Raw genomic sequence first — 15,252 nt, 5'->3', positions numbered from 1 at the left:
TTGAATCGAAGCACTTGAAGGGAAGTGGGGTGTCACAGATTTGGAATTTTGACCCCAAATCTCGGTAAACATGAAATCAGTATTTGACTGCATCGATTGGGGCAGAAATCAATATTATGAAATAAATAACAAAAGGAGTTCAAGGACATAAACTTACAAACCAAGAAAATATGCATTGGGAGAAATTAAATACAACTACAACTTGAAACAGATCAAAGGTAAAAGCTGAAATTAAAAAGGAGGTGGATATAGATATACTGTCACAAAGCCTTACTTATTGTAAGCATTAGCCTAACAAACATAAACTAGACTTAATTAATCTCTTGATCAGAGAGGGATTTGATTTCAGGTCCTCGAGATAAGGACCAAGCTTCATACCAACTAAATTCACATCTTCATGTATCATTGTTCTCTATGCTTTAAACGTTACAGATATGACGAAAATCAATCATGCATCAGACCAGTAGACTTCCATACCACCCCATTGATCTTCAGGCACTCCCAAGGCCTTCCAGACTGCATCTGAGGCATCAACGATGTTGTTATCGCATGGGGGCTGGTAACTATGATCAGCATCGCAACCCATTGTCGAGTCACATTCATCAACTACCTTAGCTTTAACACTCTTTCCATTGCCATAAATGTTAATAAAGTTGAGGCATCTTTTTTTGTTGTTGAACCATCCGGTTGAAAGTGCAACCACAAGTTCTGAATCCTTGTGGTACTTGTTGTCACATTCAGATGGTGCACCACCATCCTCTCCGCTATCGAAGCCGTTGAGTGTCAGGGTTGCCTTAGTATGGTTCGAAACTTCTGGTGAACACTTGTAAATGTCATAAAGCTTGCCTTCTACGCAGCAGTCGGAGTCATGGTCTCTGTTACATTCCCCAGGAGGCTTTTTCCCTTTTATCTTGCCACTTGGCTTGCAAGTCTTTGTCGTTGCTTCAACAATAAAACAGTCTGTAACAATCAAGAGAGAGCAGACGAGAAGAGAGACAGTAGAACAAACCTTTCTGCTCATTTTCTCTACTTGTTTTACTGTTTCTTGTGTTCGGTGAGGAAAACATCAAGAGGTGGGGAGTTATATAGAAACGAGCAATGGTTGCTTCTCAAGACATCTGACGTGTAATTTAAGATTAGGACAAGTTTACAGTCTGTTTTTCCGAGGAAACCCCACCATTACATTAGAAATATCGTATGAGTTACGCCAACAGTTAAGTAACACCGGAAAGAACAACTGCAATCATTACAGGGTTAAAAATCATCATGTTTTTTTTTTTGAAAGTTGATATGACAGAGGAAACCAAAAGTTCGCATCTAGAGAAGTTACAAACTGATTCAGGTCTGTTACTCTCATATTAGAGAATAACAATCCTCAGTCACCACAGCATCTATACACAAAAGACTATACAAACCATTAGTGATCAGTGAGCCTCCCAAGTAAAGAACAACAAAACCAGCCCCTGTACCTTTCCAGAAAACAAAAAAAAGAAAAGCAATTCCTAACACGGGTAAAACACAACTGGTAAAAAGGTTCATCAATACTGTACACAACATTAAATCTCTACACAGCACTAAGCAACTAAACAGAAACATTAAATCGAAACACAAAACAAGCCTTCCCCATTAACACCAGTACTCCCCAGGTGGCTATAACAAAAAGAACCCGAGTAGTTTTTTTTTTTTTTTTAGATTTGGGGAAGGGGAAAAAGAACCCGAGCAGTTAACACCCTCTAAATTCTGAAGTTGCTCTTCATAAAATATCACCTTCAGCTTCTCAGACCAGGCTCAAAAGCATCATTATCCATCACTCACACCTCAAACCACAAATTAGCTGTAACAATCATTGACACCAGAACCTCACCATTAGGCATTAAAGCAGAGATCATCATCAAAAAGCCGCCTCAGTTCAAAGCTAAGATGTTTAACATAATCCTTCCCAACGTCATCCATGCACAAGTCAGTAGAATATCTTTCAACCAACACAGCAGAATCACAATGATGCATAAAAAACACAACACCTATTAAGCAGCCACACTCAGAAGGACGCAACACATGGATATTAATCAAAGACATTCAATAAATCAACCTGTCCTTGCACTCCTCCCTTAGCAAGGCTATCAGCCAGCCGATTTGTTTCCCTGTAGATGTGTTTGATTTCCCATCTCTTCACCTCCTTTTTCAACCTTTCGATGAGCAAGATCCGCTTTCTAAGCCTCCAGGGAGCTTCTGATGGGAAAAACCATCATGTTACAACAGCAGTCTGTTGGTAAATAAAAACACGTGTGCTTCAATTTAAAATAATGCAGAGCTTCCAGCATATGGAGCTGTGGAACTTGATATATACAAGAAAGTAAATACCTTATTTCTGCTTAAGGGATTGGAATGTTTTGAGCAATTAATACGACAGAGATACTAGAATCTGACTCTGATGACCATTGCCGAAACAAACTCAGAAAAAATAAATAAATAAATAAATAAAATCTTTTTGTTGTAAGATTCTTTTAGGTACTAATGTGAGGAAAACAACGAGATGTTCTTCTTAAGATACAAGGGGGTATCCATAAATAAACACGCTATACTGAGCAATGATCTGGTTGCATATTCATCGTTGGACGCATCTACCTGTTGCCATATGTTTCTGACAATTTTGCCGTCCTTATACCAAATTTAGTACATTTTCCACAAACAACCATCTGACAAGACTAGATAAGCAACAAGCATGGTGATTTTGATGCCATGAGATGCCAATTATAAACAAATCATTATAATATAATGTCATGACTATCATCAAGAAATCAAATAGTTACTGCTCATTTGAGAATTAGATCTTAATAGAAAGCAAAATAAATTCCCTCAGCTTTAGCATTAAGGATGAGTTGCACTTGATTCTGATCAGGTGTTTGATGGAAAAAATGGAAGAAGCTGCTCATGAAAACAGCTTGAAGCATGGGGTAGCTCCAGTCCGGATGTATGAAGTTTCATGTAGTTTGCTGTAAATTTAATTAAGATTAATGAGGCAGTAAAAAAAATTGTTGATGGCAACTCTTAGAGGTTTGCATATGATCCTGGAATCCTTCTACTAAAGGGACTTGTATTGTTGCAGGCACGTGGGAGTTCAAAAGAGGCAAGCTACCAAGGAATGGTCGGCATAGGATTGCTTGGAATCCAATATTCAATTCGTAAGCATTCTTTTATTACTTTCTAGAAAATTCAAAGTGATTTGCTGTCAAAGACAGATTGCAGAGTTCAAGAAGTAAATGTTACTTGTCTGTTAACTCAAATACGTACAAACTTGGAGACTAGAGATCATATCATTCTTTATTTTGTAGTTATTTTAAAGAAAGCTTGCAAATGGCTTTGGATCATTTTAACTACATAAGGCTATAGTTGATTGAAATGATGAGTTCCAACAAAAAAAAGAACAATTTGAAGGGAAGGTCTATTGCTTCCACTCTTCTGAATCTTGCTTGCAAAATCATATTTTGTTAGAAAGAAATTTAAGATTTCCTCATAAAATCTGAGGGAAGCTTGTTCATGAATTCCAGTCCATAGATACTGATGTCCGAGCCACAGGTTGCTGCTTTACAAACATTGGGGGGCAACCGTGTTACCAGATTCCTTTGCTTGAGAATAGCATCAGCTTAGACAGCTCTTGCTTCTGTTTGTCTGGTACTTGTTTGGGGTTCTTTCTTGTTCTTTATTACTTGCTAGTAGTCTTTGTTTTCTTTTGTCATTGTCGGTCTAGTTCTGTTTCCAGTAGAGTTATTTCTCCGCTTTCGTTCTGTGAAATTTTTCCTGCCTTTGATATTGGTTACTGTTACTTTCGACTAGCATTTTTGTAATTTGTAGTAGCTCTGTCCAGTTTTTTTCCTTTTCAGATAAATTTACAGCTTAGTAAAGCAAAGGAAATGATAATAAAAAGAAGGATGAATACATTATTATCTAGTCTTTCTTCTGTACTAGTACTAATAAGCATTAGCCTAGCCCAAGAAAAAAGACTTATTCTTCTGTCAATAGTTTTTCTGAAAACCAGAGACTGGTAATTCATACATATATCTTAATCTACATTAGGACCAAATATCACACCAGCAATACTAATTCATAAATATATCTACAGACCCCCATTCTTGCTTTAAACAACGCTAATATGGTGAAAGAAATCATGCGTCAGACCAGTATATGTCCATTCCACCTCGCTGACCTTTGGAAACTCCTAAGGCCTCCCACACTGCATCCGAGGCATCAACAATGTCGTTATCGCACGGAGGCTGGTAGTCATGTTCATCGTCACAACCCATTGTCGAGTCACATTCATCGACTACCTTAGCCTGAACACTCCTTCCATTACCATAAATGTTAATAAACTTGAGACACCGTTTTTGCTTGTGGAACCATCCTGTCGAAAGTGCCACCACAAGTTCTGAATTCTTGTGGTACCGCTTGTCACATTCAGATGGCCCGCCGCCATCCTGACCCTTATCGAAGCCGTTGAGAGTCAGAAATCCCTTGGTATGGTTCGAAACTTCTGGAGAACACTTGTAAGTATCATAAAGCTTGCCTTCTACACAGCAGTCAGAATCATGTTCTTTGTTACATTTCTTTGGAGGAGGTTTTTTCCCTCTTATCTTGCCACTGGGCTTGCAGGTATATGCCTCAACAAGAAAACAGTCTGCAACAAGGAAAAGAAAGCATATGAGAAGAAAGACAGTGGAGTAAACCTTCCTGTTCATCTTCTACTTCTTCTATCAACTCCTTGTACTTAAGTATTGCCCGGTGCCAGGAGCATGAAGAGTTGGGGGGTTTATATAGAAATAAGGGTGCATGCTTCTCAAGCAAACTACCCTGTAATTCCAGATTTCGACAATTTTAAAGTCTGCTCTTCCAAGGATTCCACCATTTTATTGGAAGTATCTTATTAGCCGAACAAATTGTCAGAAAAGGTTAAAAAGTGCCACATTTTGCACAGCTGGGAATCATAACACAATTAAAAAATAATCATCACTTGACAAAGCAGTCTGTTGGTAAATAAAACATGTCTGATTCCATTTAAAATGGTACAGAGCCATGAGTATATTTAATTAAAGAGGATAGGCTTGGACGTCAAATACAGATTAGCCTGCATCCAACAATGTTGAATACGATAACCTTGACATATCCAAGCAACAAGGCTGCTACCTTGTTTCTACTTTAGGATTGGAATGTTTTTAAGCAGGTTAATGAGTCAGATATAGAATCTGACAATACATATTTGCCAAAATAGAATATTAGGAAAGAACACTAATAAATATTGCCCCGTAAGATTTTTTTTTTTTGGGGGGGGGGGGTGTGGAGAGATTTTAATATGAGATAACCAAGGAGACATTTCTTCTATAAATAAAGGGGATTCCGCAGATAAACATGCTATATTGAACTTTGATCTCGTTGCATATTCATCTGATGGAGGCATCTGCCTCTCGCTATATGTTTCAGAGAATTTTACCGTCTCCATAGCAATTTTTCCTAAACAACAAGCTGACAACTCTAGATGAGTAAAAGCTGACATAGCATTTATTCTTCTTGCTCTGGAGTAAAAGTTTGAGCATCCAAGTTATACACTCAAAGATACCAGTTAAAGAAGAATGTCATGGAGCAACAACTTCTCCTCTCCACGTTCTAGATCTTTGCCCTTATAGACCAAACCGTCGAACATTCATGTTTCTCTTACTCTTAGTCTCGGTTTTGTTGACACTTTATTTTTTCTTTTTTTATGAAAAATATTAAATAAAAATATCAACCAAAGTTGAAAAACAAAGAATTCTAGAAATCTGATGGACACAAGAACAAGGGAAATAGCTAATTTGGAGAGAAATTTGTTGGGCACAGAAAACCAGTGCACAGCTACAGCTCACTTTTCATTGAAAACAAGAATAGTATTTATAGGTGGTTACGTGAGAGAAAAAATAAGGACTCAGCATACCAGGTATGAACACCTGGCTATACAAAACAGCAGAGAGAATATAAGGCACAAAGGATCTGTGCTTAGATTCTCAAAACAGCTCACACAGCCTAATGGCTACAACAAGTAAAACGACACAGCATTTAAAAGAAAAATATTACTGGTGAACAAGCTAAAAGGTAACTGGTAAAACGTATAAAGATAAAACGACTAGCACAAAGGCTTAAAACGACATAAACTACTCTTCTATCTGCAGCTATGAATTTTCCTGTAACCTTCAGCCTTTCTATCAGCTTGCCAGCAAGATGAAACCATGTTTCAACAGAAACATTAATTAACAAAAATATAAATATTTCGCCACATACCCTTATTTTCATAAAGTTGCGAAGAGTGTCCCCATATAAAAGGGTTACCTTTAATACGAAAACGGATGACAAGGTAACTGTGAGATGTAGTACTGTCTCGTACCCTAAAAGTACACACAACTAAGAGAGAAAGAAGGGGCTCGATCACATATATAGAATGGTTGCACCATAATTTGATAGACATAATAAAATCTTTATTCTAATTCAGATTGACATTTCGAATGTGGTGAAAATGATCAAATAGCATCAGACCAGGTAATATCTAGTTCACCCTGCACACTTTCAGGCACTCCCAGAGCTGTCCAAACTGCTTTTGAGGCATCAACAATATTATTGCGACATGGAGGCTGGTAAGCATGCTGATCATCACAACCAACCTGAGAGTCACATTCATCGACTACCAACGCCCTCACAGTCTTCCCATAGCCATTGATATTAATAAATTTATTGCAACGACTGCCCTGGCTGAACCAACCCGTTGAGAGTGCCACCACAGGTTCAGCATCCGTGTGATACTGGTTGTCACATTTTGACGGGCCGCCGCCATCCCCACCCTGCTGGAAGCTGTTAATAGTTAGGGTAGCCAGCGTATTGGCGGACACCGGTGGTGAACATGCGTATGTTGTGTAAAACTCGCCTTCTACACAACACCTAGCGTTGTTCTCTTGGTTACATTGCCCTGGTGGAGGCGTTGTCCCTTGTATATCGCCACTAGGATCGCAAGTCTGAGCTTTAATACATAGACAAATGAAAAGAAAAAGAAAACAAAGGAAAAGAAACCGAGAAACACTTGAGAATAGAACTTGCTTCTTCATTCTTTTTCCTGCTTTTTATATTTTCTTTTGAACTATTCTTTTCCGATGTTCTTCTATGAAGAAATGCAAACTTCGGATAAGCTATATACAGAGAAAAGCTATGGCCTAAAATCCAAAATAAAATTGTGAACAGCCCTAGCTTGAGAAAGTGCGGGTTGTTACGTGTCTAACTTGCGAAAGTGTGGGTTGTTTTCCTTGTACGTGTTAGGGAAGGCATTTTGCTTGACCACAAGTCACAAGTAGAAGTCGTCTATCCACATTAGTTTGAAGTTATGAGTTTAATTTACCACAAGTCCAAGTCAAAAACTTTTGTTAAACGTCACGGATTGATCCAAGGATAAAGGGTTGGTGAAGTTTCCTGGTAAGGAAAAAGCTTGCAGAAAATTGGGCATAAAGGACTTTGCTTACCGCATTGAACAAGATAAATTACTAGTAGTACTAATAATACTAATTAAGGTTGGCTTGAGAGATGATTCATTTAAGTAGCTACAATTAGCCGGAAGTTGCCAACGGCCAGGTCGAATGCCAGGTTCCAGTAGTAATGAGATTGATACGTAAAAGGTTAAAAGATTGTCAGAAGTCAGGATAGAGCAAATGATTAAGAGTTAAAACATAATTGTATTGCTTAAAATACACAAAACATAAGATGTATGACTTTTACATTAATAGTAATATAAACATAAACCTAAAACGCACCAGAAATATTTATTCTAATACAGACGTGGGTAAAAGTATTCAATCAGTATCAGACAAGTAGATATCCATATCGCCCCAATCGCTTTCAGGCACTCCCAGAGCCTTCCAAACTGCTTTGGAGGCATCAACAATGTTGTTAGGACAGGGAGGCTGGTAATCGTGGTCAGAATCACATCCCATTGTAGAATCACATTCATCCACAACCTTGGCCCTCACACTTTTTCCATTGCCATGGATGTTGATATATTTCAAACATCTTTTTTTATGGTTAAACCACCCCGTCGAAAGTGCCACCACCGGATCGTCATCCGAGTGGTACTGATTGTCACATTCTGACGGTCCACCACCCTCCCCACCTGCCTCGAAGCTGTTAAGTGTCAGTGTTGCTTTCGTATAACTTGACACAGGTGGTGAACATTAGTATGTGGTGTACCACTTGCCAACTTTGCAACAATCAGAGTCGTTTTCTTGGTAGCATTGCCCTGGTGGAGGGTTTTTCCCCTTTATCTTGCCACTAGGATTGCAGGTCTGAGCTTTAGCACTTAGGAACAGAAAAAGAACGCAAAGGAGAAGGAAGACGCTTGAACAAACTTGCTTCTTCATTTCTCCTTTTTAATCCAATACTTCTGTGTTGATGTTTTGGTGTGGAAAGTTGCAGTTGGAGAAAAACAATATATAGAGATTAGCCGTGAGTAAGATCAAAATATCAGTCTTTCAATATGGAAATTAGGAGAAATTTGTGGCGCTATATACGGCCTTCAATAAGTCTATTTGTTTGCTGAAAATATTGTGACAGTGATATAATAAGGTGTATGGAGTCAAATATCATGGTGGACCGCTAACATGTATAGAACCATTTCCCATAGTTTTGTAACTATTACTGGAAAAACCCTCTTAGAGCATCTTTGTGGGATGTTCGTGGTTTGATTCACTTAGTATCTTATGGCAGCAATAGAACTTGCTCAAAAAGTTGATGAAGACCCAGATCTTGCTTGTTGGAAACAGGGGACTTCAAGTTACGATTATACTAATCAACAAACAATTCCCTTGTTCCTAGACGAAGCAAAAACCTTGCAAGAGTGAAAGAGATGGCAAGAATGTTGCAGTTCTGATTGCAAGATCTCCAGGCCTGTAATTCCTTTTATGCGAAGCAACTCAGCCAAAGAAGCAGTAGGTAACCTTGAGAAAACTTTCTAAATTAAAGCAGTGGACATTATTGTTTCTAATTGGTCTCGAAAATTTGTCCAGTTGCGAGCCCGATGCGAACAAATTAAGTACGATTATCTAAAGTGGCAGGGCGTGGTACTAGACAACTAAGCAATAGTACACTGACTAGCTCGTTACCCTCGAGTTATCGCGGAGATAAATATTGGATATTTCATCGAATAAATTTAAAAGATTATAGTTGTAATTTATTTTTTAAAATAATTATAATTTTCTTTTGGGTGTGCATTAATGTTGTTCATTTTTATTATTTTTACAAATACAAATTGAGAATTTTTTTAATTTTATAATGTTTGTACAAATTTTTTTAAAGAAAATATTTAAGAAAAAATAAATGTAAGAAACTAAAACTTATATAATGGTAAAAAGCTTTCATATTTTTTTTTCTTCTTTTGTTCCCCCTTTGTTTCTCTTATAAAAAATTTAAAACATTTTAGTCATGTTAAAAATACAAACACCAAGATCATAAATGTATGCTTATAAATATTTTTTAAAAAAACAATCTTAAATCATAACTTCTTTTTTGAAAGTATTTGTTTGAAAATATTTAGAAAAAATGGTAAAATAAAGAACAAAAAAAAAGGAAAAACAACAAAGGAAAAGTCTTTTTTTTGGGACTAAAAGGTAACGAGTAATGATGATTTTGATGCCCTGAGATGACAATTGTTACAAGCTGACATAGCCTTTTTATTCTTCTTGCTTGGAGGAAAAGGTTGAGCATCCAAGTTATATACAAAATATTGTACCTCTTAACAGAAGAATGTCATGGAGCAAGAATTTCCCCTCCACCTTCTAGGTCTCTATCCTTAGTCCAAACATTAGAACATTCATGTTCTGATCCATATTTTATCTTTTGTTTTTATTTGATATAATGGTTAAAAAAATTTCTAAATTTTGCAAAAAAGGTTTAAATAGATCTTTATTTTTTATTATCTGCGATTAATCTCATTTATTTTTTTCTCAATCTCATTTATTTTTATTTTAAGTTAAATAAATTTTTATAATTAATAATTAATTAATTATCTTTAATCAAAATATCATTTGTCATTATATACTCATTAAACATTAATGTAAAAAACACAAAATATCATAATCATGTTATTACGTCAAATCAATATGTTTTGTCATAAGCTATTATAACATATTGATATGTTGACAAATGATATTTTAATTAAATTAATTATTAATTATAAAAATTTAATTTATTTAAATTTTTTAAATAATTTATAAACTTTTTTAAATATTGTTATATTTACCCTTAATGCAACAACAAATGATATAGGTAGGTGAGAGATGTGATACTGTCTCATACTCTTAAGTTCTAAAATTGCACACAATTTAGAAAGAAAGGAGGAGAGGCTCGATATTGTCTATCGTAAACAATATCAATCAGCGTGAATGCTACAAGTCATTTGTTATACATGTTTACCCTAAACAATATCCACTTGCAAATATCAAACAGAAAGCTATCTAAAAAGTGAAAGGATTGTCAGAAGTCAAAACATAGCAGATGATGAAGATTTAAAACATACTGTATTGCTTAAAACAAACAAAACATTAGAGCTATCACTTTTACATTGATAATAATATAAACATAAACCTAAAACACACAAGAAATGTTTATTCTAATACAGACATTGTAAACATGGGTAAAAGTGATCAATCAGTATCAGACCAGTAGATATCCATATCGCCCCAATCGCTTTCAGGCACTCCCAGAGCCTTCCAAACTGCTTTAGAGGCATCAACAATGTAGTTAGGACAAGGAGGCTGGTAATCGTGGTCAGAATCACATCCCATTGTAGAATCACATTCATCCACAACCTTGGCCCTCACACTTTTTCCATTACCATATATGTTGATGTACTTCAAACACCGTTTTTTGTGGTTAAACCACCCCGTTGAAAGTGCCACCACCGGTTTATCATCCGAGTGGTACTGATTGTCGCATTCTGACGGTGCACCGCCGTCCCCGCCTGCCGCGAAGCTGTTAAGTGTCAGTGTTGCTTTCGTGTGGCTTGACACGGGTGGTGAACATTTGTATGTTGTGTACCACTTGCCATCCTTGCAACAATCAGAGTCGTTTTCTTGGTTGCATTGCCCTGGTGGAGGGTTTTTCCCTCTTATCTTGCCACTAGGATTGCAGGTCTGAGCTTCAGCACCTAGGAACAGAAAAAGAACGCAAAGGAGAAGGAAGACGCTTGAACAAACTTGCTTCTTCATTTTTCTTCTTTACTCCAATATATACTTCTGTTTTGATGTTTTGGTGTGGAAAATTGCAATTGGAGAAAAGCAATATATAGAGATTAGTCCTGAGTAAGATCAAAATATCAGTCCTTCAGTATGAAATTAGGACAAATGTGAGGCACTATATACGGCCATTCAACAACTATATCTGTTTGCTGAAAATATTGTGACAGTGAGACAATAAGCTGTATGGAGTCAAATATTATGATGGACCGCTAACATGTCTTTGTGGGATGTTCCTGGTTTGACTCATTTTTTTGGTATCTTGTGGCAGCAGTAACTTGTTCCAACGGTTGATGAAGACCCAGATCGCTTGTTGGAAGCAGGGGAGTTCGTTATGATTATACTAATCAACAAACAATTGCCTTGACCCTAGACGAAGCAGAAACCTTGCAAGAGTAAATGATATGGCAAGAATGTTGCAGTTCTGCTACGCTGATGGAGATATTGGACATGGTTATAGGATTCATTCGGCCTGAAATTCCTTTTAAACGAAACAACCAAGCGAAAGAGCCGAAGAAGCAGTAGGTAACCTCGAGAAAACTTTATAAATTAAAGCACTGGGCATTATTGTTTCTAATTGGTCGCAAAAATTTGTCGCATTGCGAGGCAAATGCACATAAACTAAGTAGGATTATCTAAAATAGAGGGCTTTAATTTGGTGACAAAACGACTAATAAGAAATATATATATATATATTTCGAATATTCAAAGGGTGTTATATAAACCCTACCCGAATCTCATGCAAGTAATAAAATTACTAGTCAAACTCATCTTAATTCGAATATAAGATATCTTCATTCTGTATAATTTGATCAAATATTCGCGAGTACCCATTACCATCCCTCTATATATATATATATATATTTTAATCACAACTTTTAATATTTAAATTTAAAATATATTATTTTTTATTATTTCAATAAATTTTTTAAATTCTGGAATACTTTTGTTTATAGCTTATATCTATGTATTTACTTTATTTTATCTAAAAATAAGTAAGAAAGCCATAACCTACTGTGTGAACTATTCTACTTAAGCTGGAAAGGTTGCTAAAGATATTGTTCTTTTGTTAGGAAAAGAGCATGAGGAGTTAAAAACTTTCTTGATTTTAAAAATAGATGGCAATATTCTCTCAATAACAACAATTTAACTCTTCCAAAAATCTTCAAACAATTCCATATTTGCATCATATTCTTCTTCTAAAAGATTTCCTGAATTATGATTTTCTTTCTTTTTATTAAGATGGACAAGAAAACATATTTGACAAAATCAAAAAGTAAATTACTTGGTTTATTGTCGGTCTAAATCACTATCAATGAAGATGAAATCCTAAGTTAAGAGAATATGATATCTTCAGCTAACATTATATCATGTGCTTGATGCAATTTCTTTTTTCTCCGAAGTTCCGGCAACCTGTTCTCCTGGCTTTGCATCTCCTTGCTCTTCATTATCATTGTCTTCGCTTTAATTTAAATCCAGTAAAATTTGTTAATAACAATTAAAATTGAAATTAATTTATCATAAATTCTACTAGATAAATTGTAGATTACGACAAACAATTTACTTACAAAACATAACTATATTGCTTCAAATAAAATATTATTTATTATGTAATGCCTACACAATTAGACTAAAGATTGATGAATTTAAATCTCTTCTAGCAATATAATTTTATTTTTTTTTTATTTTTTACATTTTATTTTGAAAAATATGAAGATTTTGAGAAAATAGAAGCATAAAATGCAAATGAGAAAGAAAATTGACTTAAGAGAGCTAAATAGTATTTGAAAAACCATAAAGTACAAATAAGAAAGGAAGGTGACTAAATTTAAAAATTTTGGTGGGAAAAGACTCTACAATATAAAAAAAAATGGTATAATGCTCAAATAAGTCTTTAAACTATTTTAAAAAATTTAAATAAGTTTTTATTATTTTATTGTGTTCAATTAGGTCTCTATATTTTTTATTTTGAGTCAAATAAGCCCTTATGACTAATGATAAACTAATTATCGTTAGTCAAAATATCACTTGTTATTTTATATTCACATGACACTAACATGACGTTGATGTGAAAAGTAAAAAATGTAACATGATTATGTTATTATGCCAAATTCATATGCCACGTCATAATTAAATATGATATATCAGCATACCACATAGTAGCACGCATCATAAAATAACAAATAGTATTTTGATTAAGTCAATAATTAGTTATAAGAGTTTATTTGACTATAAATAAAAGTAAAAAAAATTATTTAACTCAAAATAAAAGTAAAAGGGCCTCATTGAATGCAATTGAAGTATAAAAGTTTATTTGAATTTTCTTGAATAATTTTGTAAATTCAAAATAAAAGTATTAAAGTTTATTGATTCAAAATAAAAGTTCAAAAAAAAATATAAGAGTTTATTTGACTTAAAATAAAAGTATAAAAACTTATTTAACTTTTTCTAAATAGTTTAAAGATATTTTTATATAATATGTCTTTTATCAAAGATAAACTCAAAATAGAATATCAGCTAATATGCCTTTTATCAAATACAAACTCAAAATAAAATGTGATAAAAGTTTTTTATATAATATATCATAATGCGGTCCACGTGGATTGATGATTAAATTGTTATTTTAACAAGTTATTACCATGTAGGGTCTAGTCAAAGTTAGATTACTTGATTAGAGCGTTGGTCCTCAGGTGAAGTTAGCTTAGTTGCTAGCTCAGTTTAAGCCCTTATCGAGTCCAATGATTAATTATGCTAACTTTGTAGCACTTGTATAAGTATAAAATATAAAATCATTGTAACTCCTGTTTAATTATAAAAGACTTTGACTCTCTAGTCAAAGTTGGACATTGGGCAATACTCTTGTCAAAATCAAACATTATGTGGACATTGGGCAATACTCTGTCCAATCAGACAATACTTTTAACAGTTTTGTTTCTACTTTTATTTTTCATTATATTTTTAATTTGCCTGGATCACAATGACAACGAAACGAACTATTAAAATGGTAATTAAGAAAAATCATATTTATTAAATTAAAAATATATTTAAATATAATAAAAAATATTTATTTTCAATTGATTTTACATTGAACATACCTTTAAAATTTAAGATGAACTCAATTCAACATTTAAAAAATGTTTAACAGTAATAATGATAGTTTCTATGTTCTGTACACTGACATTAATTGAGGGAAATAAAATCTCAAACTTAAATCTGATAAGATTAAGTACAAAGAAATAACAGAGAAATTTATTGTTAAGAGAAACAAAATATTATATTTATAATGTAAACCGTCACAATATATATGTAACTGTTACACATTAACCCAAAAATACACACAAGAAACCTTAATTTAATTATACAAATATAAAAGCAGTTGTGAAAATCAATCATCATCATCGGACCCGTAAATATCCATGCCACCCCCGTCGCTTGAGGGCACTCCCAAGGCTTTCCAAACTGCTTTCGATGCATCAACAATATTGTTATCGCATGGGGGCTGGTAATTTTGTGGCCTTTTTACTCTTTCAAGAAGCATTTTTCTTTTGCCAAAATTATTGTTACAAATAATGATGCAAGATAGTATCTAGAGTATAAAATTGTAGAGGTAATAACATGTACGAATCATATCCCACAATTTGGTAATTATAGAAAAATCCCCTCGGAGTATCTCTGTCAGATGTTCGTCTTGGCCGAGTCATCTAAGTTTGTCTTCTAGCATCTCAGTACGACGCCAGCTTCACATGATCATGGCACCGGTTACCAGACAGTTTTGGAGACATAAGATTGCCTGTTATGATGTATTGTAGATTTGTTGTGATCAGGCCTTGGTGCATGAAGTTAAAACCTTGTCCAAGAATGAAAGAGATGGCAAGGTTGCGGTCCTGCTGACCATTGCCTGCTCATTATTAAATGATATCTCGGTTGCAATTATGAGATCCTTTCGGCCTGTCAATTCTTTGCA

At 34.7% G+C, this 15,252-nt stretch overlaps 4 protein-coding genes and 1 pseudogene across 4 annotated transcripts; all 5 read right to left on the bottom strand.

The window, feature by feature from the left end:
• Positions 1–126: 126 nt before the first annotated feature.
• On the bottom strand, positions 127–2,511 carry LOC18614162 (kiwellin-1-like). Its single transcript, XM_088810075.1, has 2 exons — positions 2,362–2,511; positions 127–2,263 (listed from the first exon to the last, which is right to left on the bottom strand). The coding sequence occupies exon 2, from the start codon at positions 1,019–1,021 to the stop codon at positions 449–451; it is 573 nt and encodes a 190-aa protein (XP_088666201.1). The 5' UTR covers positions 1,022–2,263; positions 2,362–2,511; the 3' UTR covers positions 127–448.
• A 1,407-nt stretch (positions 2,512–3,918) lies between these two features.
• LOC148764814 (putative ripening-related protein 1) lies at positions 3,919–6,111 on the bottom strand. The gene has a single exon (XM_088803022.1). The coding sequence runs from the start codon at positions 4,731–4,733 to the stop codon at positions 4,164–4,166; it is 570 nt and encodes a 189-aa protein (XP_088659148.1). The 5' UTR covers positions 4,734–6,111; the 3' UTR covers positions 3,919–4,163.
• Positions 6,112–6,475: 364 nt separating this feature from the next.
• On the bottom strand, positions 6,476–7,247 carry LOC18614159 (putative ripening-related protein 1). The gene has a single exon (XM_007051777.3). It carries the CDS (start codon positions 7,116–7,118, stop codon positions 6,540–6,542), a length of 579 nt encoding a protein of 192 aa, XP_007051839.3. The 5' UTR covers positions 7,119–7,247; the 3' UTR covers positions 6,476–6,539.
• A 527-nt stretch (positions 7,248–7,774) lies between these two features.
• On the bottom strand, positions 7,775–8,458 carry LOC148764813 (kiwellin-1-like; annotated as a pseudogene).
• Positions 8,459–10,652: 2,194 nt separating this feature from the next.
• Positions 10,653–12,050, bottom strand: LOC18614158 (kiwellin-1-like). Its single transcript, XM_088809347.1, has one exon. The coding sequence runs from the start codon at positions 11,259–11,261 to the stop codon at positions 10,698–10,700; it is 564 nt and encodes a 187-aa protein (XP_088665473.1). The 5' UTR covers positions 11,262–12,050; the 3' UTR covers positions 10,653–10,697.
• Positions 12,051–15,252: the final 3,202 nt, after the last annotated feature.

This window comes from Theobroma cacao, chromosome 1, assembly GCF_053813885.1.
Source record: "Theobroma cacao isolate CCN51 chromosome 1, ASM5381388v1, whole genome shotgun sequence".
Lineage (NCBI taxonomy): Eukaryota > Viridiplantae > Streptophyta > Magnoliopsida > Malvales > Malvaceae > Theobroma > Theobroma cacao.
The sequence above is the reverse complement of the archived record's forward strand: the minus strand, read 5'-3'. Positions and strand labels throughout refer to the sequence as shown.

Bases quoted from the DNA above. Each gene is read 5' to 3' on its own strand.
- LOC148764814 (XM_088803022.1), bottom strand. From the start codon at position 4,733: ATGAACAGGAAGGTTTACTCCACTGTCTTTCTTCTCATATGCTTTCTT.
- LOC18614159 (XM_007051777.3), bottom strand. From the start codon at position 7,118: ATGAAGAAGCAAGTTCTATTCTCAAGTGTTTCTCGGTTTCTTTTCCTT.
- LOC18614162 (XM_088810075.1), bottom strand. From the start codon at position 1,021: ATGAGCAGAAAGGTTTGTTCTACTGTCTCTCTTCTCGTCTGCTCTCTC.
- LOC18614158 (XM_088809347.1), bottom strand. From the start codon at position 11,261: ATGAAGAAGCAAGTTTGTTCAAGCGTCTTCCTTCTCCTTTGCGTTCTT.